Source organism: Gopherus flavomarginatus, chromosome 25 (assembly GCF_025201925.1).
Source record: "Gopherus flavomarginatus isolate rGopFla2 chromosome 25, rGopFla2.mat.asm, whole genome shotgun sequence".
Lineage (NCBI taxonomy): Eukaryota > Metazoa > Chordata > Testudines > Testudinidae > Gopherus > Gopherus flavomarginatus.
In genome coordinates this window covers 12,991,284-13,015,767 of record NC_066641.1, presented here as the reverse complement: position 1 = coordinate 13,015,767, position 24,484 = coordinate 12,991,284, and the positions used below count along the sequence as shown (strand labels likewise).

Below are 24,484 nucleotides of genomic sequence, written 5' to 3'. Positions count from 1 at the left end.
GGGGCAGCCGCTATTCACAGGGGGCAGGACACCACCAGACTCAGCTTTTCTGGCTGGTTTGTATTAAGGTAGCAGCCGGTGTCCCTGTCCTGCCAGGACCCCTGGGTGCTGGGTTCTGCAAACACCCGCCAGACAGTCCCTGCCCCGGGGAGCTTACAGGCAAGGGAAGGGGAACTTGACGTGGTAAGTGCCTGGCGCTGGGTCCTGGGCCAGTTTGTGCGAGCGGTGGTGATGGAGGGGGTGGACAGTCCAGCCCTGCCCTGCCTCCAGCAATACAAGGTAGAGAGCGAATTCCTTCCGGGGATAGAAATACACCCCTCCCCGCCTTATATTATTTCCCCCCATTTGTGCAGCCCCTGACACTGGCCGGTCCCCTGCCCCCATCCGGGAGGGGCACTCCCTGCAGATCTCTAGTGCCTGGCACCCCCCCCACACCTGCCCCCTTCAGGGAGGGGCTCTGTGGCACCAGCCGCATCTTTGCAGAAGAGGAAACGGATCGCCCCTGTTGCTCAGCCCGTCCACACCTGAGCACCACCATTACCCCGACCAACCCCCCAGTGTCGGGGAGGTGGATTAACTTGCTGCCGGGAGATGCTCTCCCCTTGGCAGTGTCTTTGCTGAGCCCTAGAGCAGAGAAGCTGCACCCGTCCAGAGCTGCCCAGGGAAGAGACTTGATCCCCAGGCCAAGCAATCAGTCCGGGGCAGAGACGAGAACCCAGGAGTCCTGGCTGTGTCCCCTGCCCCATTGCACCCCACCATCCCGCACACATCGCCTGCAGCAATGCAAAACACAAAACCCTTTGAAAGCTACAACCTGCCCTCTCCCTCATTTCCAAGCCAGGCCGGGTGGCGGGCGCCTGGGTCTCACTTCCTTCTGCAGAAAGCAGCCACCTGGCGAGGGCACCACTAGCCCATCTTGGCATCTCCGATCCTGGCCCAGCCTAGGCTGAACCCCTCCCCCGAGCCGGCAGCCCTCCCCTCGCAGAGCAGTTCACAGCGAGTAACCACTGGGAGGGGATGGAGAATCCTGCTCCGAGCCCCAGGGAAGATGCAGGCTCATTAAACCACAAGTTCAAATCCTGCCAGGCTCCGCTCGGCTGCCCCACGCAGCAGCACAGCAAGTGCCACCCAGCAAGTCTTGGAACACCATGGAGACGTCATCATTTTTACCAGCACGGGGCGCCCCCCAAGATCAGGGCCCCACTAGGTTGGACAGACACAGCCCCTACCTCAAAGAGCTTCCATCGAAAGACACAAAGGGCAGGAGGGGAAACCAAGTCACAAAGAGGGGAAGGGACTTGGGTAGGGCCAGCAGCAGAGCCCAGAACTCTGGGGTCCCTGGCTAGCACCTGACGCAGTGCTCACCCCCGCTGCCTCTTCCCTCGGACTTTGAGGATCATAGCATAGGAAAGGTCTCTCCAGGAGACCAGCTGCTCACCCTGCACCAGAACTGAAGCTGGGGATCAGTGGGGAAGCAAGACAGGCCATGACACTAGCAGCGAGATCTCGCCCCCTTCCCCACAGCGCCCCATGCAGCCCCCCCCCCCCGCCCCGGCCAGCTGGGCCTCCAGAATGGTCCAGGGCCAGATTCCAGCATGTCCCATGCAGCAGAGCAAGGCGACACCCAATGCTCCCCACTCCCAGCCCTCCCGGAGGAAACCGGCAGGATGCCAGGCCCACGAAGCTGCGGAGGGGCCCACGGGATGGCACAACTCGCTGGGCAGTTTCCTCGGGATTCCCCCCACCCAAGCAGCTGGGCCTGATGTGAGGGCTGCAGGATCGGGCCAGTCAGTTGCCTGAGGCACGACAGCCCAGCCACATCCCCCCCTCAATTCTCTCCCCTTCGCTCCGTGGGTGGGGTGCTCACCATGGTGCCAGCGTCTCACACGTCTGTTTGGAGACCCTAGGGCTTTGTCACCAGCTCTGGGTGCTTCGCTGGACGTGTGAGCTGTGTGAACGCGTTTTATAACCTTCCCACCCCCCCTCAGCCCCAAAAGCTGCGATCGCATTGCCATGGGGTGCCACGAAAACCCACCCCCACCTCCTTCTGATGAGCAGGGGCCTGCGGGAATTCAGCTGAGATACACAACCTGACAAGGGCCTACATGGGGCACGGGGGGGGGGGGAACACTCCCACTTTCCTTCTTTACACCCTACTCTCCTTAACAGAACAACGCACCCCCCCCCCGCAGTGACCCAGCCCAGAGACAGGGGGTGGCATGGCTGCAAAGCCCCGCCAAAAGTCAGAGAGGCACGACCTGACTTCAGTGCCAGCCCCCCCATCACTGCCCCCCTCCCATGCCTCCTGGTGAGTTTCCAGCTCACAGAGCAACCTGCCAAGTCCTGGAGTTTTTAGCACCCGGGCAGGGCCCATTGGCCTCCTGTAGGCTCGGCTCAGCTGAGTGAAAGAAACCAGGTCCCCTTCGCCTTATCTGCACGGGACAGAGCTGGGCCTCCCATGCACCCCCCCACCCTTCCCCCGCTGGCCTAACAAGTGAACAGTTGGGTTGAGCAGGGTGCCCCCGAAAAACCTGGTGGCATGTGTGCCAGTGACAGGGAGGGAGGGAGGGAAGGAGGCATCAGCAGCGCCTGTTTAAATAATAATAGAAAGTCAAAGGCTTTGCTTAGCCAGCAGGTTTCTGAACAAAAGCCCAGCGCTCTTCCAACGTCCTGCAGCAAACATGACAAATGTCCCTTCCACTCACTCACTGGGGCTGGAACCAAAGCTGGCTTCAAACGCCCGCCCAAAGCCACCAGCCTGCGCTAGGACTGCTCCCCCTTGGGGGGAGACCCACAGCCTCCCGCCCCGCCCTGACACACACACCCACACACACACACACACTTCCCCTTGGGTGGAGACCCACAGCCCCTCGCCCCTACACACACACACACACACACACACACCCTTGGGGGGAGACCCACAGCCCCCCGCCCTGACACACATACACACACACACCCACCCTTGGGGGAAGACCGACAGCCCCCCGTCCCCTACACACACCGCCCCCCAATCTCTCCCCCTCACACGCCTATGCGCAGCCGCTGCCCATTTCGGGCCCTGGGTTTGGGAGTCCTTCCCCCATTCCCCGACGACAGGAAAAACGAGTTAAAATCGTGTTCAGGATTTCACCGCGAAAGCCAAACTGGGCAACTGGGAGCGACTGGCCAGCCTGGCCCAAGTGCCAGCACACGAGGAGCAAGCCCACTGCTTGCCCCCCCGGCGAGCTGGTACAGGGCCAGGGCCGACCAGCCCACAGCAAAGCCCTGGGCATGGCCCCTCGCACCCAGGGCTCATGAAGGCCGGGGGGGGGGTCCCTAGTGCACACACGGGCCGTCCCCCGGAAGCCCCACTGCACTCCAGGAGGCAGCTCTCGGACACCCCGGCTGCAGGGGCGTTGGCATGTTCGGGTTTGTTTTTTTCTGAAGTAATTGGTGACTTTTAGGGGCCCAACCAAGCAGGAGCTTGATATTCATGGGGCAGGTGCTCGGCCCTTTGCCAGGCGCCTGGAGCTGGCACCCACGACCACTCATCCCTCAGGAAAATCGTGGGCCCCTTGTTTATTCTGTCACCAGCTCCCCCCACTCCCCGAGTCCCGGCAGCCTGCCAAGCAGGGTCAGACGATGCCACCCTCACGGACCCCGGCCTGCTGCTTGTGCCAATGCTCCAATTACAGCTGCCAAGCCGGCCCGGTGAGGAGGAAGGGGATGCTCAGCCTGAGCACAGGGGCAGAATCCGGCATCAAGGTTTCTACTTCGGAGATGAGCATCAGTCTGGGTTACGCAACCCCCCTCGCCACATAATCCCAGAGCCCCAACTCACAGAGCTGGACCCAGAAAGGCTGCTAGAAACCTGCCTTGTGCAGTCACGGCTCAGAAACCAGCCCGCAGGCCCGCCCCTTCTCACCATAACCACACTGAGCCAGGCAGGCCACAGCAGGGCAGGGCAGGGCAGGGCTGGGCTGACTTCATCACTCTGCACCGTCATCCCTGCTCCCAAGCAAAGGGCCCTGGAATTTGCTGGGCTCTCCTCACCACCCAGGGAAACCCGCTAACTGCCAGGAACGACGCAAACCCACAGGCTGTAACCAGAGCCACCCCAAACCTGCAATTTGCTAATCACACACCAGTGCGATGGTGCAAAACCTGCTCGCACGTGCCATGCCTCTAACGCAGAGGGCCACGTCCCAGCTGCTCGCTGCTCGGCCTGGAGAGCCGCCTGGTCAGATCCCGGGAATCCCTGCGGAGCGGAAGGCATTTTCCATACAGCACTTACCACAGAGCAGGGGAACGCACTCCCCTGGCTGGCCACACGCACACACACAAATGTCTCTTCCCAAAATAAAACCCCTCGGCCCCCCCCGCCCCATAGTGTTTAATCTGGAACCTGACCCTGGACGTGTGAAACATGGTGAGAAAACATTTCTCCCGCTCTCGCCGAGCTGTTAGTCATGCAGTGCCTGGTGCAAAGGCAGGCTGAGCAGAAGAGGGGTTGGCTGGGGAAGGAGAGCAGAGAAGAGTGGAATAATCCCCGGCCCCCGGCTCCGGACTCTGTGCTCTGGGGCAGGTAGGAAAGCTGGGATCCTGCAGGCAATAAAACTTAAGGTCCCGTGCAAAGCGACCGCCCCGGTGCAGAGCCCTGGATTCAGCACTGGCCCAGGGCACGCCCCCCCGGTGCATTCTGACCCGCCCTGGTATCGCTCCTGCTCTCGCACCCGCAACACGGTGCCAAGCCAACGTCTCCAAAGAGGGGCTCTGCTGACGGCACCTGCACAGGCCCTGTCTGGCCCGGTGCTGGGCGGCTCCAGCCCTGGGCACAGGGGGCAAAACACGGCTCCTGTCCAAACCCAGGGCACAAGCTGCCCACCACCTGGCATTCGAAAACGGTACCAGTTGTCCAGTCTCTCATCACAATGCCTGCGATTGGCTGCCTCAAGTCAGGTGGGGGTGTTTCCATTCCCTGATTGGATGGCAAAGGCGGGGGACTCAGCCTCATTTGCATTATATACGGGGTTGGCTTCAAGGACTTTTTCTAATCGAAAATTCTTGGAAGAAAAACTGGTAGTTTTGTGATGGGAAAGTTCCTGCTTTGCCATTTGCAATCACTGGGTAAACCGAAAACGTTGGCAGGCCAGGAAAACTGTTCCTACGTGTGAGCTCACGCGGGCCGGAGGCGGCCAGGGCAGCCGGTTTCAGGCTTTCACTCTCTGAAGCCGTTGTCTGCTGCTGTGCCCAGTACCAGGGGCAGCTGCTACCCAGGGACAGAGTCTCCAAAGCACGGAGCACCCACCCCTGAGGGGTCAGCTCCCCAGATAGACCAGCACCCGCTGGGCTGAGGGCTTTGGGGAATCCAGCCGCTCACAGAACAGGAGCGGAGACTTTCGGATCAGTGTGGGCCCAGCGAGGCAGCACGTGGCAATGACTGAGCAGAGCCCGTTGGCTTTTTACTCGTAACGTGGTGGGATCAGAGCCCTGGGCCGGTGCCTTCGCAGCAGCACAGCGCTAACGCGCACTGCCCAGCAAGCCACTATTTCAAGCGGGCAGATCCCTGGTGACCGGCCCCAGCAGATGGACAGACAGACGGTTTCTCCTACAGGCTGCGCAGGGCCAGGTGTGGCAGTGGTGACCGCTAGCACTGGCTGAGGTTCTCGCTAGCCTGCAGCTCAGTTGCTGTCCCCCACCCCCGTAACAAGCACTGGCAGACAAGACCCCCCACCCCAGTAGCACCCGCTGGTCTGAACAAGGGCCCCCAGCCCGCTCCTGCCACTTTTGGAGAGCTGGCTCCCGCGAGTGACAGCCCAGCAGGGCTGTGCCCAGAGCCCGCCCTGAGCACCCAGAGGGGATCCCCAGAGAGAAGGGGACACCTCAACACAGCCCCAGGAAAGGCAGGTATTCCTGACCGAGGCAGGTCACCGGAGTGTAACATCCAGCTGGTCCCCACCTCCGACCGCCCTCAAACGCGCCCTGAATTCCCCAGGAGACTCTGCAACTTCGCCTGCAAAAGCCCCCCACCCCCCTCCCATACGATCTAACCCCGGGGAACCGGGCAGCAGAACTGTCCTGTCCCCTTCCCCTCGCTGCAGGCAGTGCCATTGTCCTGCGCTATTCACCTCCCTCCCTTCCCTTGCTTGGCTTTTGTTTCCCCCTGCGGCTCCCCCCACCCCTGAAGGGGATCATTTATCCAGCTGGGCAGGGCCTTTTCGAGAGGCACATTCCAGGCTCTCCCCAAACCCACCAGTGACAGGATGATGGAGCAGCAGCCTAGTTAATGGGCTTTCCCATCCGCCGGCGGTGCAGCCGGGCGCTCGTTAATCTCCCTGCCCCGGCAAAGGGGGGGTGCGGAGAGAAAGGGCAGCGCAAGGGAGTCCTGGCGAGCGCGGCCCGGCTCTCCCCACCCCCGCAACGATTATTAACCGGGGTAGTTATGGTAGCACCAGGGGGCTCAGGTCCTGCTGCAGAGCTCACCGGCTGGGCACAGGCCGGTGCAGGTAAACAGCACGAGGACAGCGCAGCGCGAGGCCATGCAGCCCTGGGGGGCACTGCGGTCTCGCCAGCCCAGGCCATGCCAGGCTCCCTGCTGGCGTTCCTCGGGCAAGCCGGACGCGCCCAGCTCTGCTGCTGGACAAACTCTGAAGTGCCCGGGCGAGCTGCCAGCTGCAGGCTGAGCTCCGTGAGTTCTGGCCTGCGGTCGGTTCGGAGATCCGTGCAAGGCCGGGCTCGGAGATCAGCTCCAGACCAACCCACGCAGAGGCGCTGGCCCGGCAGTTCGGCACTTGGGCCGCCCCCATGGTGACATGGGCCTGGGCTGTTCCCTCGGGAAAGGGACCCGATGGGGCCACAGCCCCATCCAGCCTGCCCATGTTGGGTCCTGCCGCGGCTGGGAGCACGGTACGGAGGGGAACCGATCCTCTGGACAGCCGTTACCCACCAGTACCCCCTTCCCCCCATCGTCACACTCAGATATTCCTCCGGGCTGGGGTCTGTGGGGTCTCCCACCCCGCCCCACACCGGCTACGATGGGCCGGAGGGACATTTCAAACACAGCGGCTGCATGGTACCTCCCCCCACACACACACCATGTGAGGCTGGCCTGGGGTAATTTAAATAAACTGCTAAACAAACACACAAGGCTCCCTCAGCCCTAATTTATGGGGCTCCCAACACCCCCCTGAAAGACACAAGCACCCCTCCCCCACATCTTCCTAAAATCACTGCACTTAGCGGGGGTCCCCCCTTAATCACAGCCACGTGCACGTGGGAAGGGAAACTGAGGCACAGAGCAGGGAAATAATTGGCCCGTGGTCACCCAACAGGTCAGTGGCAGAGCCAGGAATAGAACCCAGGTGTCCTGGCTCCCCGGCCATGCCCTGCCCAGGGACCAGCCCAGCCCCTCGACAGGGTGCCCAGCATTCCGGGGGGCTGATGCTCCCTGGGATGAGCAGATGGCCTCAGCCAAGGCCTGAGCCATCCCGAGGCAGCCCCCCAACAGGGAGGGATGGGGGGCAAACGACCTGAACCTGCCTTTTAAACAGAGAGGATTTTGCTAAGAGCCATCTAATGGGAGGGAGATTTGGGGATGGACTACATATCCCAGCATGCAGCGCTCCCCCCACATCCTGGCCCAGTGCATACTGGGTGCTGTAGTCTCTGCAGCCAGCCCCAGACATGGCATTGCTGGGAGCACTGGTGGACGTAGTGCCATAAGGAGCCCAGCATGCACCCCCGCCCTGGAGCAGGCAGGGCACCCCATGCCCGGGGCCCCACATGGGGCAGCAGCGCTGGGCACAGAGCCCACAGCACCTGGGGACCATGCTGGGGCACGGGGAATGGAGGGCTGCCCCATAGACAGAGGGGCTGGGGGCTAACCCCTGCTGCCTGGAGCCCCCGCAATGGACATTTAAACCTGCCCCCCCACACCCCATGGCTGCCCCAGCGGGTTGCACCATGAAGCCGGCCGGATGTGCAGGACCAGGGCACCACAAAAGCTCCTCCCAAGGGCCCAGGCCACCCCAGACGCAGGGAATCTTGCCCTGGGGTGGGAGGGGATGGGGCTATGGAAGTGAGTGCCCCCCACCCGCAGGAGGGGCAGGACCCCCCACCCTCCCCCACCGCCAGGGCAGGGGCTTTGGCTCGAATGCTGCTGAACGCGGCAGACACGCCATTGGGTCACTCATGGATAGGGCAGGTGGAGCTAGTGGGGGTGATGGGGGCTGGCACTGGGGCTGGCTGGGACGACCGAGCAGTTAAAGGGCTGCAGCTCCCCCCAGGGTGGGAGCAGGGGGGCACCCCAGCCCTGGCACTGGCCCGCAGCACCAGCCCAGACAAAGGTCAGGGATCATTTCCATCCGGCTGTCGGATCGCATTACGGAGAGGAGAGCCCCCCACCAGGGAGGTCAGGCCCCAGCTCTGCCACCCTCCATGGGGCCTCAGACATGTCACCTCCCTTCCTGTGTCCTCAGTTTCCCTGCCAGGGAGCTGTAAATGTCTCAACCCCCAACCCCCCCAGCAGTGCTCGCACCCCCTCCCGGCACATCCGGGAGGCTGCAGGCCAGCTTCACCCTCGCGCAGCGCCCGGGCAGACGGCCCGCCCCACCCCTTGCCTTCCCGAGAAACCCACAACGCCGCAACCAGATGGTGGGGGGGAGGATGGGGGAAAGACGCCCTCCAGGGAGGGCAGCAGAGAGCCCCAGGCCCAGCTCTCAGTGAAGGCAGCTCTTGGCTGGGCACTGCCGGGGTGGGGATCCCCCCCCGAGCTCTGTGCAACCCAAGCTCAGTTCCCCTTTTCTGGGGGCCACTTACGAAATTGTAGAAACCAGGTCACAGGAACCTGCCAACGCCTCTGTCTGAGAGCAGCCCGGGCAGGAGGTTCCCAGAGGGGCAGGGCCCGGGCAGGAGATGCTGGGGGCCTCCGCCCAGCCCCTGTGGCACGGCGTCCCCTGAGCCCCTCACAGCATGGCCCCCCCTGCCCCACTCACCACAGCCCCCCGAACTGTCCTGCCCGTATCCTCAGAGACCTGGGGTAACCGGCACAAAGGTCTCACGCAGGCAGGGGCTCGGCTCGACTACCTCCTCTGCCAGGGGGGCTGGTCACAGCCACCGGGACCAGGGGCCAGGACTCCTGGGTTCTACTCCCAGGTCTGCCACCCACTGCCTGTGTGACCTTGGGCAAGGCTCTGCCCCCTCTGTGCCTCAGTTTCCCCCTCAGGACAGAAACTGGGCTGGATTTCGGTGCCTTTTCCATTCAGCCAGAGACAGAGCTGCTCGCTCTGTGGCAGGGGTCAGCCTAGGATCCCTGGAGGCAGGTGGGTCAGGAAGTGGCTGGCCATGGGGGGTTATGAGCCATTCCGCCTCCCCTCCCCCGGGCCAGGCTGGCATGCAGCCAGCGTCGCGCTGCGCCCCCCCCCTCCGCCCCGCCCGGGGCACTGGCAAGAGGCAGCGGGAAGTGATACGGCTGGAATCCGATTTCCTGCCCCGTCACTCAGAGTGGGGACAAAGAGCCCTGAGACCCCCCCAGGCTGGATCTGGTGCTGGCAGCTCCCCCCAGCCCTGAAAGGGTCATGGAGACAACTCCCGCTACACACCTCCCGCCGACACATTGATATCGAGATGCCAGTGGCTGAGCCGGGCAAAGAGCTTAGCGGGGGGGCCCCTTGCTGTGTCCATGTGGCAGCTGACATGATGGGGGGGCCGCGGCACCCGGCACAACAGGCCCCCATCTCAGCTAGGGCAGAGGGGTCGAAGCTGGGGGCTTTGCTCTGAGCTGTGCCCCTGGGGTGGGAGGGGCTCAGGGGGCCTGGCTCAGGGAAGCTATGGGCAGGGGGTGGGCAGCTTTGTCACCCACCCAAGGACAGAACAAACCCAGAGGCTGCCAAGCCAGCGGCAGCTGCAGCACATCTGGCACAGCTGGGCCGTGGGGGAATGACCACGCACCCGCCCAGAGCAGGAACACAGGATGTGCCAGGTTACATTGGGGCTTATACTGGGGGGGGGGGAGGGAACGGACACCACAAAGGGACAGCTGCTTAGCCCCCTCTCCCCCACCACCACCTCCCTGTTCCGGGGGGAGAGCGCGGCTGGGCCACACAAGGCTGGCACAACGCCCCAGACCTGGGCGCAAGGGAGGGGGTTAAGGCCCAGGAATGGGAGGTAGGAGTCCTGGGTTCCTGCCCCGCTGGAAAATGCCACAGGGGGGTAGCATGTGCTCCGCCTACAAAATAGTGTAGGTCCTACCTAAACATGGATCCTCCCTCCCCACCAAGCTTCCTTGGCAACCAAGTGTTTTGTCACCCAGAGACAGGGCCTGTGGCACCAGGCGCTGCCCAGACCCAACCAGGATCAGGGGCCCTCATGGCGACACTGTGAGTCAGCCACAGTGTAAATATACAAAGGATTGGGGGGGAAACCGAGGCACAGAGTGTTAAAGAGACTTGGCCAAGGTCACAGGGCAGGTAGTAGCTGAGCCAGGGACAGAACCCACGAGTCCTGACTCCCAGCCCCCCACAAAACCACAGGAGCCTACGGTGTCCGGCCTGCCCCGCACAGGCTAGGGCCCTTCTTTCAGTGGGATCGGAGCTCCTGCCCGGCCCCTGGAGCCTCCCCCGAGCTCCAGGAGCCCCAAGGTTACAGGCCACTCGCAGCCTTCAGCTAAACAAAGCCCAGCAGTGCCCAGCCCTCAGGTGCCAGGGGAGCCCGACGCTGGCCGTGGGCAGCAGCACCAGGCACCAGATGCCAAGGACCCAGGAGCAGCCGTGCCAAGAGACACTCACAGGAAACGGGCTTCACCTCTGTGCCCCACAACCGCCCACCCGGCCGAACCTGGGGTGATGCAGAGGCAGTGGCATCGGCGATAGAGGCGCCTGCCCCCCGGTGCCCTGGCTCGGCGCCGAGCCTGCAAGGGACACACAGTGGCACCGCCCGCGGCCCCAGGTGGCCTGGTTAAAGCAACTGCATGAAATATTCAGCCCTCCCTTTCAGCGGCACATTAATAGTGCAGGGCCTGCTGGGGAGCGGGGTGGTACGTTCAGAGAGCTTCTTCCCCCCCACCCCATGGGTGCCCGCGCTGCCAGCTGGGCCTGCCAGGAGAGCCGCCCGGAGCCCCACATCTGGCTGGAGCAAGCAGCCCCCCTCCCCCCAGCACCAGCACCCTCCAACGGCTCCTGTGCCCACAAATGAACCCCCAGGCCCATGGGGGAAAGCCCCAGCCCCCAGCACGGGGGGGGTGTGGGCGCACGCAGTGGCCAGGCGCTGGACTCTGCCGGCCAGACCCCACAACAGGAACATAACGAGCCCCATGCCTGCACCCCAAGGCTCCACATTCAGAGCCCACAAAGCTCCTGCCCCAGTCTTGGGGGCGGGGGGGCAGCGTGTGGCTCCTACCTGCACCTCTGCTCACTGCCCTCCCCAAGAGCACGTTAGGGGGTGGGGGCACTGGCACGATCCCTGCTGCACAGCAGGGGAAACTGAGGCACAGAAGAGGGCAGCAGAGCTGGCACTAGGATCCAGGAGTCCTGCCCGCCCTACCTCGACCCACGAGCAGGCTGGACGCTGGCCGGGAGCGCGGAGAGGCAGCCGCACTCCAATTCGGACACCACCCCACACACCCGTGGGGCTTTGATTCTCTGGGCCGGGTGATGAACGAGCCTGTCAGGGTCAATCGCAGCCGCAGCCGAGAGGCGGATTCCACTTGTCACTTTTCCTGAGCCACAGCTCGGGGGCTGGGGCCGGACAAAGGGCCTTTTAATAACCCGACCAGGCCCAGGGCGCCGGAATTTCACCCCATCCCTAGCCCCGGCGAGCTGCTCGGTCGAACCCCCCCCGCCCGACAATGGGGGAGGGGCATCACTCGGGAAATCTCACGAGGGGCAGTGGAGAGAGCTGGGGTCAAAGCCAGGCCCAAGAGCAGAATGGGGGTGAGGGGACCCAGCACGGGGGAGGGGCACGGCAGAGCTGGGGGATGGGGAGCCCAGTGCTGGCGTAGCAGGGGCTGCAGGTCGGGAGTGAGGGGCACCGGCAGAGCTGGGGGGGGGACGGGACAGCCAGTGCTGGTGTAGCAGGGGCTGCAGGTCGGGAGTGAGGGGCACCGGCAGAGCTGGGGGGGGGGGGGCGAATAGGTCAGCTGACGTCTGAATCCCACCGGAGCAGGGTCCGTCCTGGGGGCGCTGCCTGGCCTGTTCCCAACACCCCCCTTGGGAGTGGGGGACAGTTTGCAGCCTGAGGATGGAACTACAAAGAGAGGAGTGGGGACTCTGCGACGCCCCCATCGCAGTGCCACACACTGATCAGGAAATTAAACTGCGGCCACACAGGCAGCCCCCCCAGACAGCGGGTCCCAGCAGGCCTCCTCGGACCCCCATTTCCCCAGGAGGCTCTGCAGTGACTAAGCCAGGGAGCTGGGGCCTGAGCCCCCAGGGTCTGGCCCCCCAGTGAAGAGGGGCATGGGGGACAGAGACTAGCGCGACTCCTTTGTAAGTGCGCACGCGATGGATGGGGAAACTGAGGCAGGGGTCTCCCATTCCATGGCAGAGTGGGGACTAGGACGCAGGAAGGGGGACCTGGCGGGGGGGTGGTGCTGCAGGCAGGAAGGGGACTTGTCAGACACAGCTCCTCCCCGGGAGTGACAGGCTTACTGGGGGGGATGATAATTCCCAGCTGGGCAGCTGCTGGGGGCAGTTACCGACTCTCCGCCAGTGGCTCCAATTAACGCCCCCGCCCATAGCCGCAGGCAGGGACACCCCCAGGCTGGCCGGGGGCTGGCAGTGCCCAACCCCCTCCAGACAGGCCAGGGGGCATCCCATAGCCCAGGGGAGGGGGCCTGGCGGTCTGGCAGGGAAAACGCTTTGACCAAGAGAGGGGGTCAATAGCAGGGGTGAGGGCAGGTCCACCCAAGGCAGCCCCCCAGCTCTTGCCACCATGGACAGGCCATGAGAGCGTGAGCCCCTGGGCACTGCCCGGGGGGAGCTTGGAGTGCCCGGTGCGGGGTGGGGAGCTCGGAGTGCCCGGCGCGGGGGCATCGTGGGGGCACCGCTCGCAGGCAGAGCTCTGTTTACCCGTCGGTCTCTGCTGCGAGTCTATTTATAACCCAGTTGCCGGCGGGCGCTGCCCAGAGCTGGATCACAATGCACCGACGTGCCAGGGGGCCCCAGTGCCACCACCTCCTGCCCCCAGGCTGCCAACGCCTGGCACCACATCAGCGCCCGGGAGGGGACCGACAGAGACCACCCAGTGCCCCCACCCCATGGGAGCTGACCCAGGATCCCCTCCCCCCGCAGTGCCCCCGCCCCACGGAGCCAACCCTGGCCCCCGCCGACGGAGCCGATCCAGAGCTGCCCCGCAGTTCCCACACCCCATGGAGCCAACCCTGCCCCCCACGCAGTTCCCATACCCCATGGAGCCGACCCTGCCTCCCCCCGCAGTTCCCACACCCCATGGAGCCGACTCAGGATCTCCTCCCTGGCACCCTCACCCCACAGAGCCGACCCAGCCCCCGCCCCCGCAGTGCCCACGCCTCACAGAGCCGACCCACAGCCACCCCCCCAGTATCCCCGCCCCATGAAGCCAACCCAAGCCCCTCCCCCCAGCAGTGTCCCCACCCCACAGAGCCGACCCAGCCCCCCCCCCCCCCCCCCGGCAGTGCACACACCTCACAGAGCCGACCCACAGCCACCCCCCCCCAGCATCCCCGCCCCATGAAGCCAACCCTGCCCCCCGCGCAGTTCCCATACCCCATGGAGCCGACACTGCCTCCCCCCGCAGTTCCCACACCCCATGGAGCCAACTCAGGATCTCCTCCCTGGCACCCTCACCCCACAGAGCCGACCCAGCCCCCCCCCCCCCCCCGCAGTGCCCACGCCTCACAGAGCCGACCCACAGCCACCCCCCCAGCATCCCCGCCCCATGAAGCCAACCCAAGCCCCTCCCCCCAGCAGTGTCCCCACCCCACAGAGCCGCCCCAGCCCTCCTCCTTGCCCAGTGCCCCATGGAGTCGCCCCACCCCATGGAGCCGACCCAGGACCCCAGACCGGACGGTGCCCCTCACCCCCTGGAGCTGACCCAGGGCCCCCACCGCCTTGTCTGTAACACGGGCCAGGATCAGTTGCTCGAAGGAAGGTGCATGAAACCCCACAGGGGCCTGGGGCTAACCAGACCCCCGACAGCCTGATCCAAGGGTCCATCCCCCGCTGGTACTGCCCCGGCCCCCCCCTGCCTGAGCACCAGTGCCAAGCACCACCCAGCCAATCAGCAGCTGGGCCCCAAGCCCTGGCCTGGCTGCTCTGAGCCCCCATTGGCCAGCAGGGACCTGGCATCACAGCCGGGGCAGCTGAACGGGTCCCTTTAACCCTTTGAGCACTGGAAGGGCATGGGAGGGGTCTCCCAGCCGTGCGTAGGGGGCACCTGCCCGGCCGGGAAGTGGGGGGGTCCCCAGCTCGCAGCTGGAGCCTGGACCTGGAGCCAGGCCAGGCAGCGCTTCCTGGTGCCGAACACAACGATTTCCCCTCCCTTAGGGTCCAGGACAAGGGGCAGAGTGACCCAGAGACCCCCCCGACTCCCCCAGCCTTCAGCCCAGCCTCCCGCGGATCACAGCCCTCACAAACCAGCCCCTACTCATCAGTAAATGGGGAAACCGAGGCACGGAGAGGGGCAGGAACGCGCCCTAAACACATGGCCCGTGGCCAGCAGAACCAGTCGGACCCAGGAGTCCTGGCTCCCAGCCCCCCTGCTTACAGTCAGAGGCTGTCGCTCTGCCCACCAGCCAGCCAGTGCCACACAGCACTGCCATCCCTGCCCGAAGGTGCCCGGGGCAGGGCTATGGAGATGGCAGGGGCACTGCTGGGTTTTGCAAACCAGCATCCACACGCCAGCAGCTCTGAGCACATCACCGGGGCGACAGAGGGGCCAGCGGGGCAGACGGGATGACCCGGGCGCGGTACTCACTGGCTGGCGAGGGGGTGCTGTATCCACTCACGGGCAGCTGGTGCTGCATGCCCGCCAGCGCGCCCGGCGGCGAGAGGCCCCCAATCATGTGTGGGAAGAAGAAGGCATAGTGGGGCACCGGGTACCCATTGAGGTGCCCGCCCCCCGGCGTGGGGCAGGAGCTGCTGTTGCTGGCCATGGCACGGACACAGTCCTGGGAGAATCACATGTGGGCAGCTCACAGCACCACGGGCAGCTCCATGGGGCCACCCCGGGGAACAGGGCCTTGCTGCCTCCCCGGGACGCGGCGCCCTGCGGGGTTAGGCCAGTGCCCACCGGGGCCCAGGCACCAGGGCAGCCTTCCCACCCCTTCCACGGGGCCTCTGCGGCTGCAGGCAGGTCCTGGCACCAGCGGGCGGGGTCCACGGCAGGCGAGCGGCGTCCACTCGGCAGCTCCTGGCCCGCGTCAGCGCTGTAGCTGCAAGGGAAGCAGAGACAAAGGCAAGCTGGTTAGCTAGGGGGCACCCGACACACAGACAAGGGCGGAGGTGTTGCAGGACCCTGACACACGGCCGCAGGACACCTGGGTTCCAGCCCCGGCTCCCAGGCAACCAGCCCCCCCGTGCCTCGGTTTCCCCGCTGCAGATACGGACGCAAAGCACCACGTGAATGAAAACTATCAGTATCCCAGAACGGAGATCAGGCGATGGACCAGGGATACCGGGGGAAGGGATCTGGGGCAACAGAACGGGGGCACCGGGCCTCCTGCACAGGGCCTGCCATTCCCCGCCCACACCTCCACCAAGGATTCCTCCTCTGCCCCCCAGCAGCCCCCCGCAGGGTACCAGAGTGAGTCGTCCAGCACATCAGTGACAGAACCCAGGAGTCCTGGCTCCCAGGCTGCCCCCCCATTTCCCCCCAGCGAGAGCCGATTCCTGGGCCAGCCCTGGCTCACCGCTGTGACCACTGGGCCATGCTCCCTCAAGAGCCAGGCGAGGGGCAGAGTCGTGGGCTGGGGGAGGGGAGTCCGCAGCTGGAGCCAGAGACTTTTCCTCCAATCCCATGGCAAGGCCTGGCTGGGACCCGCCGCTTCCTGGAATCCAGAGCCGGGTGCCAGGAGCCACGGCCAAGTCCCAGCCTGAGAAACCCCCCAGCCAGTCCCGGATCTCCCCAGCCCAGGGTCCACTGGCTCTGCCCTCGAGGCGCTGGGGAGCCAGGCACAGGGGATGGCAGGAGGGCACCTCTGTGCCCCCTTGAGCCCTGCCCCCAGCTTCCTGCCACTCTGGTCCTGGGAGGCGAGGGCCCTGGGGCAGCCAGAGACATCTGTGCCCACAGGAACCGCGTGGGGCCACGCATTTTAACCCTTCGCTGCAGGCTGCCCAGGGCAGATCACCCCACCCCTGCTCTGCCCAGGTCTCCCACCTTCCTCTGCAGCGGCCGGCACTGGGCATGGGGCTGAGGCAGCCTGGGTCCTCCGATAGGCCCAGGTCACTGGGGCAGGGCCCGGAGACTGGAGGGGGCAGAACCCAGGGACCCCACCAGAGCAGCGCCCCGTGCCCACCCCACCCATCCCAATGACACCCCCACGTGTTTGGATGAGCACAGCAAGCACCCGACGCCCCCTCATGTCCCCTGAGATACAATGGGTCAGAAATACACCCCCAGCCTGCCCCCTGCAGCCCCTTCCTCTGCCCCCTTGGAGGGGCACAGAACATGCCAATCCAGGGGAACCTTGGCATGACGGGACACGCCCAGCCCACGCGCCACTGGCCCAGCCAGCAGGGGGATGTTCTAAGGGGTGGAGGGCAGGACCCAGTGGGGATCCAGGACAGCCCCACCGCGACCTGCCTGGCACAGGAGCTGCTGAGAGGGGACCCCATGGCACTGCCCCAAGTTCGAGGCCTGGGGAGGGGGGGGGAAAACAGGGCAGAGCCAGGAGCAGAACCCAGGACTCCTGGCTCCCAGCCCCAGGCCCTCCCCAGCGAGTCCGAGGCCTGTTAGCCCCAGGACATCTGCTGGCACCTGGGGGCCGGGGCCACACCAGCCCAATGGGGCAGTGCCCTGCCGCGCCCGTCGCTGCTTTGCCCACCTTCCCAGGGCGCCCCAGTGCAGACGCAGGCTGGCAGATGGGACTGTCGCCCCCGGCTGTGACACACACCCTGCGGGCACGCCCCACACGGCAGGAAGGCAGCCCCATGTGACGGGGCGGGCCTGGCAAGGGGCTGAGCCGGGGGGGCACCGAGCCAGGCCAGCGCCTGGGACGGCAGCTGTGAATCCTGGAGGCTCTTCTGACCACACACTTCCCGTCACGCCTGCGACCGCAGCTTCTCCTTTGCTGCTCTCGATTCCCGGCGGGGCAGAGCCAGGGCGGCCCGCGGCAGGGGCCGGGCAGTGGGGCTGGACGCCCTGGTGCACTCTGGGAAAGGAGGCACTGAGTCCGAGACCCCCCCACACAACCAGCTGTTTATGGCTCTGTTGCCATGGCAGCCCCCCCCCCCCGGGATGGGGTGACAGCAAGGCAGGAAGCGCCCCGACAATCCGAGGTGCGGTCACAGCCTGCGGCTTCCTCCCTGCTCTCGGCTGTGCCAGCCTCACACGCACGGGGAGGTGCCGCCCAGCCAGGGGCATCGGCAGGAAAGGAGAGCCCAGGGCGGGCAGAGCAGGGGGCTGCGGGTCGGGACTGAGGGGCACCAGCTGAGACCCCTCCAGTCCCGGGGGCTGCTGCACCCAGAGCCTCACGCTGGGCTGGGGCAGTGGGGGGGGGGCAGCACCCCGAGCAGCCTCCAGACTCTGAGTCACCCGCACATTTGTCACATCTGACAGGGATGAATCATCCCGACGGCCCCCAGCGCCCGGCAGGACAGGCAGCTAGCTTCAGCAAAGCCCAGCTTCCAGGAGACCCACCCCACGGCACTGCCCCCGCCCCTTAAACCCACCCGAGCTCCTGCCCTCAGGAAACGTGGCTGGGGGGTCAGCTGAGGCCCCTAGCCCAGCAATCAACCGGCAGCTGGCAGAGACACCCGCCAACCCCCGTCCAACGAGATGGTGAAAATCCTGCCTTAGGCCGGACCCCAGCCGCTGGCACCTCGGGGCATCGCCTGCTGGAGGGGCGGGGGGGACGTGCCAGCAGCAACGGGGACGTGGGGGCTGCTCCCCAGACGGCCCAGAGCCAGACTGGCAAGGTGCCACGGCTCCCCGGCCCCAGCGCCCCACCCCCCAGAACAGACCCTGCCCCTGCAAAATGAAATTCCACCTGTCCCCGGCTCCAGTTACCGCCAGGAACGCACCCTCCCCCACCCAGCGCCCCATTCTTCTCCAGCAACAGGTGCTGCCCCCGCCTCTGCTCCGGGAAGAGGAACCGCCTGGGGCCCAGCCAGAGCTCCTGGCCCAGGGCTGGGCTAGCAGGGGCTGCGGGTCAGGAGTGAGGGGCACCAGAGAGCTGGGGGGGGGGCAGGGCTGGGCTAGCAGGGGCTGCGGGTCAGGAGTGAGGGGCACCAGAGAGCTGGGGGGAGGCCAGGGCTGGGCTAGCAGGGGCTGCGGGTCAGGAGTGAGGGGCACCAGAGAGCTTGGGGGGGGGGGGCAGGGCTGGGCTAGCAGGGGGCTGCGGGTCAGGAGTGAGGGGCACCAGAGAGCTTGGGGGGGGGGGGGCCAGGGCTGGGCTAGCAGGGGCTGCGGGTCAGGAGTGAGGGGCACCAGAGAGCTGTGGGGGGGGCCAGGGCTGGGCTAGCAGGGGCTGCGGGTCAGGAGTGAGGGGCACCAGAGAGCTGTGGGGGGGGCCAGGGCTGGGCTAGCAGGGGGCTGTGGGTCGGGAATGAGGGGCACTGGCAGAGCTGGGGGGCCCAGTGGGGCCGGGGGGCAGCCCTGCAGCTGCTCCTTCTCACCTGGCCCTTGGAATCACTGGTAGGGCTCCCATTCGGGGAGTTACTGACACCCCCGATCCTCTCAGTAAGCCCCAGCCGAGGCCCCTTCCCAGTGCAGAGTCGCCCCGGCCAGGTTTGCTGGATTTGGGGCTAGGGCGTGGGGACCGTTCCCTGCATGGCTGGGCCCTGGGGGATGCAGGATCCCAACGTCTGGGGCCGCGGCCCTCCAGGCCATGCCGCAATACGATGAACACCAAAGGCTCGTGCAGCGCTGGGGGCTGGCCCCTGCCCCACGTCCCAGCTCCTCGGCGAGGGGCACTGCTGGGTTCTCTGCAGTCTGGCACAAAGGGGGAGGGGACTCAACATTTGCACCCTGCTCTAGCGAGGAGCGAACAGCAGCTCCGTGCCCCAGGCACAATGCAGACCCTGCTTTGCCCCGTCCCCCAGCCTGCAGCCTCCCGGCACACCAGGCCCGTATCAGCGACTCCTGGGTTCCCTTCCCAGCTCTCCAGCCATTTCCCCCTGTGGCCGAGCATTGCAGCAGCCCCTGATGGCCAGACGCCCCCCACCCGCAGCTGGTCACATGGGGAGTGCGAGGCAGAGCCAGGAACTGAGCCCCCATCTCCAGAGTCCCTGCCCAGCCTTCCCCTCGCGTGCCCCGGCTCTCCCCGTGCCCAGCTTCCAGCTCAGAGAGCCCCTGAAATTCTTCCCTGGTGCCCACATGTGGGCAGAGACCCCAGGCTGGCAGAGGGCAACAGCCCTGCAAGCTGGCGCCCAGCCATCAGCCGCAGCACGGGGGGCAGCAAGCCAATCCCCACACCAGACACACTGCCCAGTCCCATGCCAGCCCTGCTCAGTCAGCGAGCTAGGCGGGGGTGGGGGTGGCCCTGAGCCTATGGCACAGGGGCCCCAATGCTCCGGGGGGTGGGGGACGAGGGTCTCCGCAGGGCAGAGCCCCGAGGTCTCCAGCCAAGCAGCAGAAGGATTCGCGGAGCCAGCGATCTGGACGCGCTCCCCAGCCCCACAGCAGCGGCTAACACAAACCAGCTGTCTGGGAGGCTCCGGCCAGGGGCCGCGGCTGCATATTGACAACCTGGGGCGGAAAAGGAGAAACAGAGCAAACAAACCCAGCCGCCTACGGCTCCTGGGGCTGGCGGAGCCTGACCGGGCACTGCCCGCAGGGGCCCGGGAGCACTCAACGTGGGGCCCATCACAGGGTGCGCGAGCCCCTGGGCCGGAAGCTCACCAGCCAGGAAGGGCCATGAGCCCCATTGGAAATGGGGGGAAACTGAGGCACGAAGCGATTCAGTGACTCGCCCAAGGGACCCGTCAAGCCTGCAGCAGAGCCTGGGGCTGCTCCAGCCCAGCCCAGCTCCAAGCAAGGGGTTAAACCGCATTTATTTATCCCCGTCCCCCGCACTAAGCCTCCTGCCGCGGGAGAGATTAACCCATTTTCTTTAATCAGCACCTTCGTCATCGTCAACGTGCTCACACCCCGAGGCAGGCGCAGTGTCATTGCTTCACCCCTCTTCTGGGATGGCCAAGCCTACTGCCAGGGCAATGCCAGCCAGCCATGCCCGCCTGCTCCATGGGGTCACCATGCCCAGGGCTGCTGCTAGCCAGGCCCCAGCCCCGTCCGCCTGCTCTGTGGGGGGCACCATGCCCAGGGCTGCTGCTAACCAGGCCCCAGCCCCACTCACCTGCTCCGGGGGAGGGAGGGGGGCACCATGCCCGGGGCTGCTGCTAGCCAGGTCCCAGCCCAGACGGGGGGCCAGGCCTGGGCAGAGCCCTTTGGCAAACTTGGCCTGGGCTCTGCTGCAGAGGGGATCACAGGCAGCCCTGTGGACGTGGCCGCCCCTGCGCCATGCGGGCAGGGAGTCACAGGAGGGGGCAGGGAGCGTCCCTGGGTACAGCCTGGCGTCAAAACGCCCAGCACCTCCACTCAACCCCCTCAGGAAACCCCACAGCGCAGGGCCACTGCCAGCGCCGTTGTAGAGAGAAACTGAGGCACGTGATGGGACAGGGACTTGGAAAGACCCTGCTCTACCCACTAGTCCCCACCCCCACACCCCTGAGCCAGGAGAGAACCCAGGAGTCCTGGCTCCCCACCTGCCCTTGCCCAGGGCTGGCTGTCAGGCCGGGGAAGGGTTGGGGGCCAGGCCGAGGTGTGGGGGGGAGGGAGGGACGGGAAGAGAATAGTGACATAGCAACCCAGCCGCCTCCTGGTTATAAACAGCGTGGAGACATCAGCACTGCAGCCCGGGGAAGGCAGTGCCACACAGCTCCAGCCAGGCCCCTTCCAGTGCAGGGGCTCCTGGCCAGTCCCGACCCGGACGCCGGCCCCCCGGCCAGCTGACGACTCCAGGCAGGGCTAAGCCCAGCGCTGGCCGGTGCGACGGGGCGCTGAGCTAGGGCGCTACACCCATGGAAAGCACCCCCGGCCCAACCGGAGAGCGGGGCGGGGAGAGGCCGTGGAGGAGCAGATGGAGGGTCCAGACCCTCGGGGGAGAGACACGTGCTGCTGCTGGGCCCTAGAGCAACGGGACACTCAGCAGCACGACCCTCCGTTACCCTGTGGAACTCCCTGCTACAGGAGCCCAACAGGATTGGAGAGGCCTGGCCTGCAGAAGAAGGCAGCGGATCCCAGGAACCAACCCTGCCCCATGAGAGCCGGGGCCAGGCCTAGGCGGGCAGGACGTGGGGTAGCACGTCCTGCAGGCAGGGCACCCCATCCCTGTGAAGCCAGCGGCTGCCACAGATGGGACACTGGGCTAGAGGGGCCCCTGGTGGCAACAGCCAGTCTCACCTCCGCCACCGAGGTGCTGGGGCTCCCTGCTGCCCCGCGGACCCCGCTCCGTGGCAGGGCTCAAGGGCCAGGCACTTGCCCCAAGGGGGCACAAACCCCAGGCTCCAAGCCAGTCTCCTGGGGCGGGGAGAAAGAGAGGCAGGGGGCGGGGGGTGGCTTAACAGCCTTATCTTGGAAATCCTCTCAGAGCAGATGAGGGATTAATGGGTTTGAACCAAGCTGGGGCCAGTGCCAGGTGGGGGCTAGGCACCCTGAAAGAGAGGCCCCCCCCCACCCCTTCCCCAGCTCAGCCAGCAGAGACAGAGCCCCCCCGCCCCTTTCCCGACCCAGCCCTGCGCCCGCTGGTGCCACCTGGGCCAAGGTCAGCGTGTTCTGACAACGAGGCCAAAACCCTATTGCCTTGGGGGCGACCCCTGGCACAAGGGGGTCCAATCACCGGGTGGAATGGAGGGGATGACACCTGTGGCCCTCAAGCCTCTGGCTACGCACCGCTCATTGGTGGATTGCACACGCTGCGCAGACAGCCAGACACACACACGGGCCCCCATGGCCCCGCAGACACAGAGGCCCGGCCCGGCCCAGCCCCACAGCCCTGCCAGCTGTGCCTCATTCATGCTGTGCAGCCCCAGCTGTGGGGGCCGCGCCCCGAGTGCCCCACGGGCAGCGTCACCCCGTCCCGACGACCCGCCCAGCACTTCCCACCACGAGGGCTGATGCAGCCGGCTCTGGGGTGGAGCGGAGCCGGGGCCGACCGCACCCAAGAGAGACAGCGAAGGTTTGTGCCGGCGGCCACAGGGCACAAGCCACAATTGCTGCTGGATTTCGTTTCCATCTGAAGAGGAACAAGAGCTGGGCTGGGACAGACACAACCAGCCCCCCACTCCCGTCAGTGCCAGCCCAGGGCCCTTGGATGGGGATGGTGTCCCGAGTGAAGGCCTTGGAGGTTCCCAACGCTGCGGGGGGAGGTGCGACCCCTCCCCCAGGCGCTCGTCCCACAGCAGGTTTGCTGGGATACCCGGCCACAGAGTTGGGAGGGGGGCCCTCAAAAGCCCCTCTCCTCAGTGTCCTGCCAGAACAGAGTCCCCAATGCCCCCTGCCCGAGGAATGGGGCAGGAAATTGCCTGCCTAGACCCCCACCCCATAGCAATCTTCAGAGGCACCGACCCCAACCCCTGGCCAGTGCTACCTGCTTGCCAGAGGGGCACGTGGGGGTCCCCTCATTGCATCCTCAGCCCAGCAAGAGGGGGTTGGACTCTGTCCTGGCCACCTGGGGCTGGGGCCCCCACCTGCCCACAGATAGGCTAGAGAGGAGGCCAAGGCAGCGCTGGGATCCCCCTCCCAGCCCCACCGGTGCCCCTCACTCCCAACCTGCAGCCCCCTGCTGATCCAGCTCAGGGCTCCCCCCACAGCTCTGCTGATGCCCCTCACTCCCACGGCTGCCTGTGGAGTGCTGGGGTGGGTGTGTGTCAGGGGAGGGACAAGGTGGGGAGGGTCCCAGCCGGTTCCCCTGGCAGGTCAGCACCTTTCCCCTGAGGCAGGTACCATGTCCACCCTAGCCACCACTGCCCCAGCCCACGGGGCTGCCCCAGGCAACTGAGTCTGGGGCAAGGCTGGCAGAAAGCCTGGGGGGCGGCTGGGAAAAGCAGGGTCTTCTCTCCAGCCCCCATCCCACTCAAAACAAACTGCATTTATATCCTACCGGGAGCACGTCTCTACCCACCCCCACCCAGAATGCAGCCACTTCTGGGGCAGAGCACAGAGCCAGCAGCACACGGACATACCCCGTGTCCAGAGGAAGCAGGCCAGACAGCCATTGGTCCAGTCCAGCTGCCCCTCCCCGGAGGGCTAGTACCGGGGCAGGAAGGGCAGTTGCTAGGAGTGACAGCCCCCTTCCTGGCAGGGGGAACCCCCATGAGAGCCCAGAGTCAGGAACTGGGCTAGCCCTGCAGGGGAGGGTCCCGCCAGGCAGCAGCTCGGTGGGAGCCAGGGACAGATGATGAACACAACATGGACTAGCCGGTGCCAGGGGGACTAATGCTGCACTTGAGTCTGCAGACAGCCTGAGCCAATTGCCCCTCTTCATCCCAAATGGTGGTTAACTCTGAAACCTAATGACGACAGTGATGTTTATATTAACTACATCACTGCTGATCACTTTGGCAAGACATATTCAGCCAACCCCAGTGTGTTCTGCCCCCTTCCTCTTTGGCCAGGAGCATCCACACAAAGACACCGACAGTGATTTATTGTCTGGGCTGCAGCGATCATCGACCCTGTTGTGCCACGAGCCAAGATCTGCAGCTCACTAGCACCTGGGCATTCGGGAGTCACGGAAAGTAAATGAAGAGAAAGCAGAGGGGCCCTCTGTTGCCTCACACCGAGAGCTCATTAAACACCTTCCATGCTCCCAAGGGGGGGGTGAGGGGAACACCCCCGCAAATGCAGGAATCTGTGAAAAGGTCCACGGTCTAATGGCCAGGACACCTGGGTTCTGTTCCCAGCACTACAGGGAATTCTCTCCCCCCATGCCGCAGTTTCCCCATTAGTTCAGTGGAGATCGTACTGGGGCTTGTTGGAAAGCATGTGGAGACCCTCGCCCGAGGAAGGGGCACAGGGGTCTCACCGTGGGGGATGCCCACTCAGATGCACTCTCCCTGCGGCCCAGGGAGTCGGCACCTACCGGGCAGGATAAGGCCACAGCAGCCTGGGTTTTCTGCAAAGAGTTGTCGGGGCCATGGAAATGCAGCGGGTCAGTTCACAGCTAACCGGGATCGTGGCACTGTCCGTACAGGGGTCTGCGGGCTCCGCAAGGCAGGCAGAGGACACCCACTGCACTGGCATTGCCCGGGAGCTGCCCACCGGAGGGAGAGCGCCGTGCTCACACCTCGAGTGCAGCCCCCCCGCGGCAAAT

The 24,484-nt window shown here is 65.5% G+C and overlaps 1 protein-coding gene across 1 annotated transcript in view; it reads right to left on the bottom strand.

Annotated features, from left to right (window-relative positions):
- Nucleotides 1-15,385, bottom strand: part of RARA (retinoic acid receptor alpha) — a 39,685-nt gene extending 24,300 nt beyond the window's left edge. The window contains exon 1 of the mRNA XM_050934783.1: nt 14,929-15,385. Coding sequence (XP_050790740.1) covers nt 14,929-15,106 — 178 coding nt within the window. The 5' untranslated portion in view covers nt 15,107-15,385. The remainder of the gene's footprint in view (nt 1-14,928) is intronic.
- Between the last annotated feature and the right edge of the window lie 9,099 nt (nt 15,386-24,484).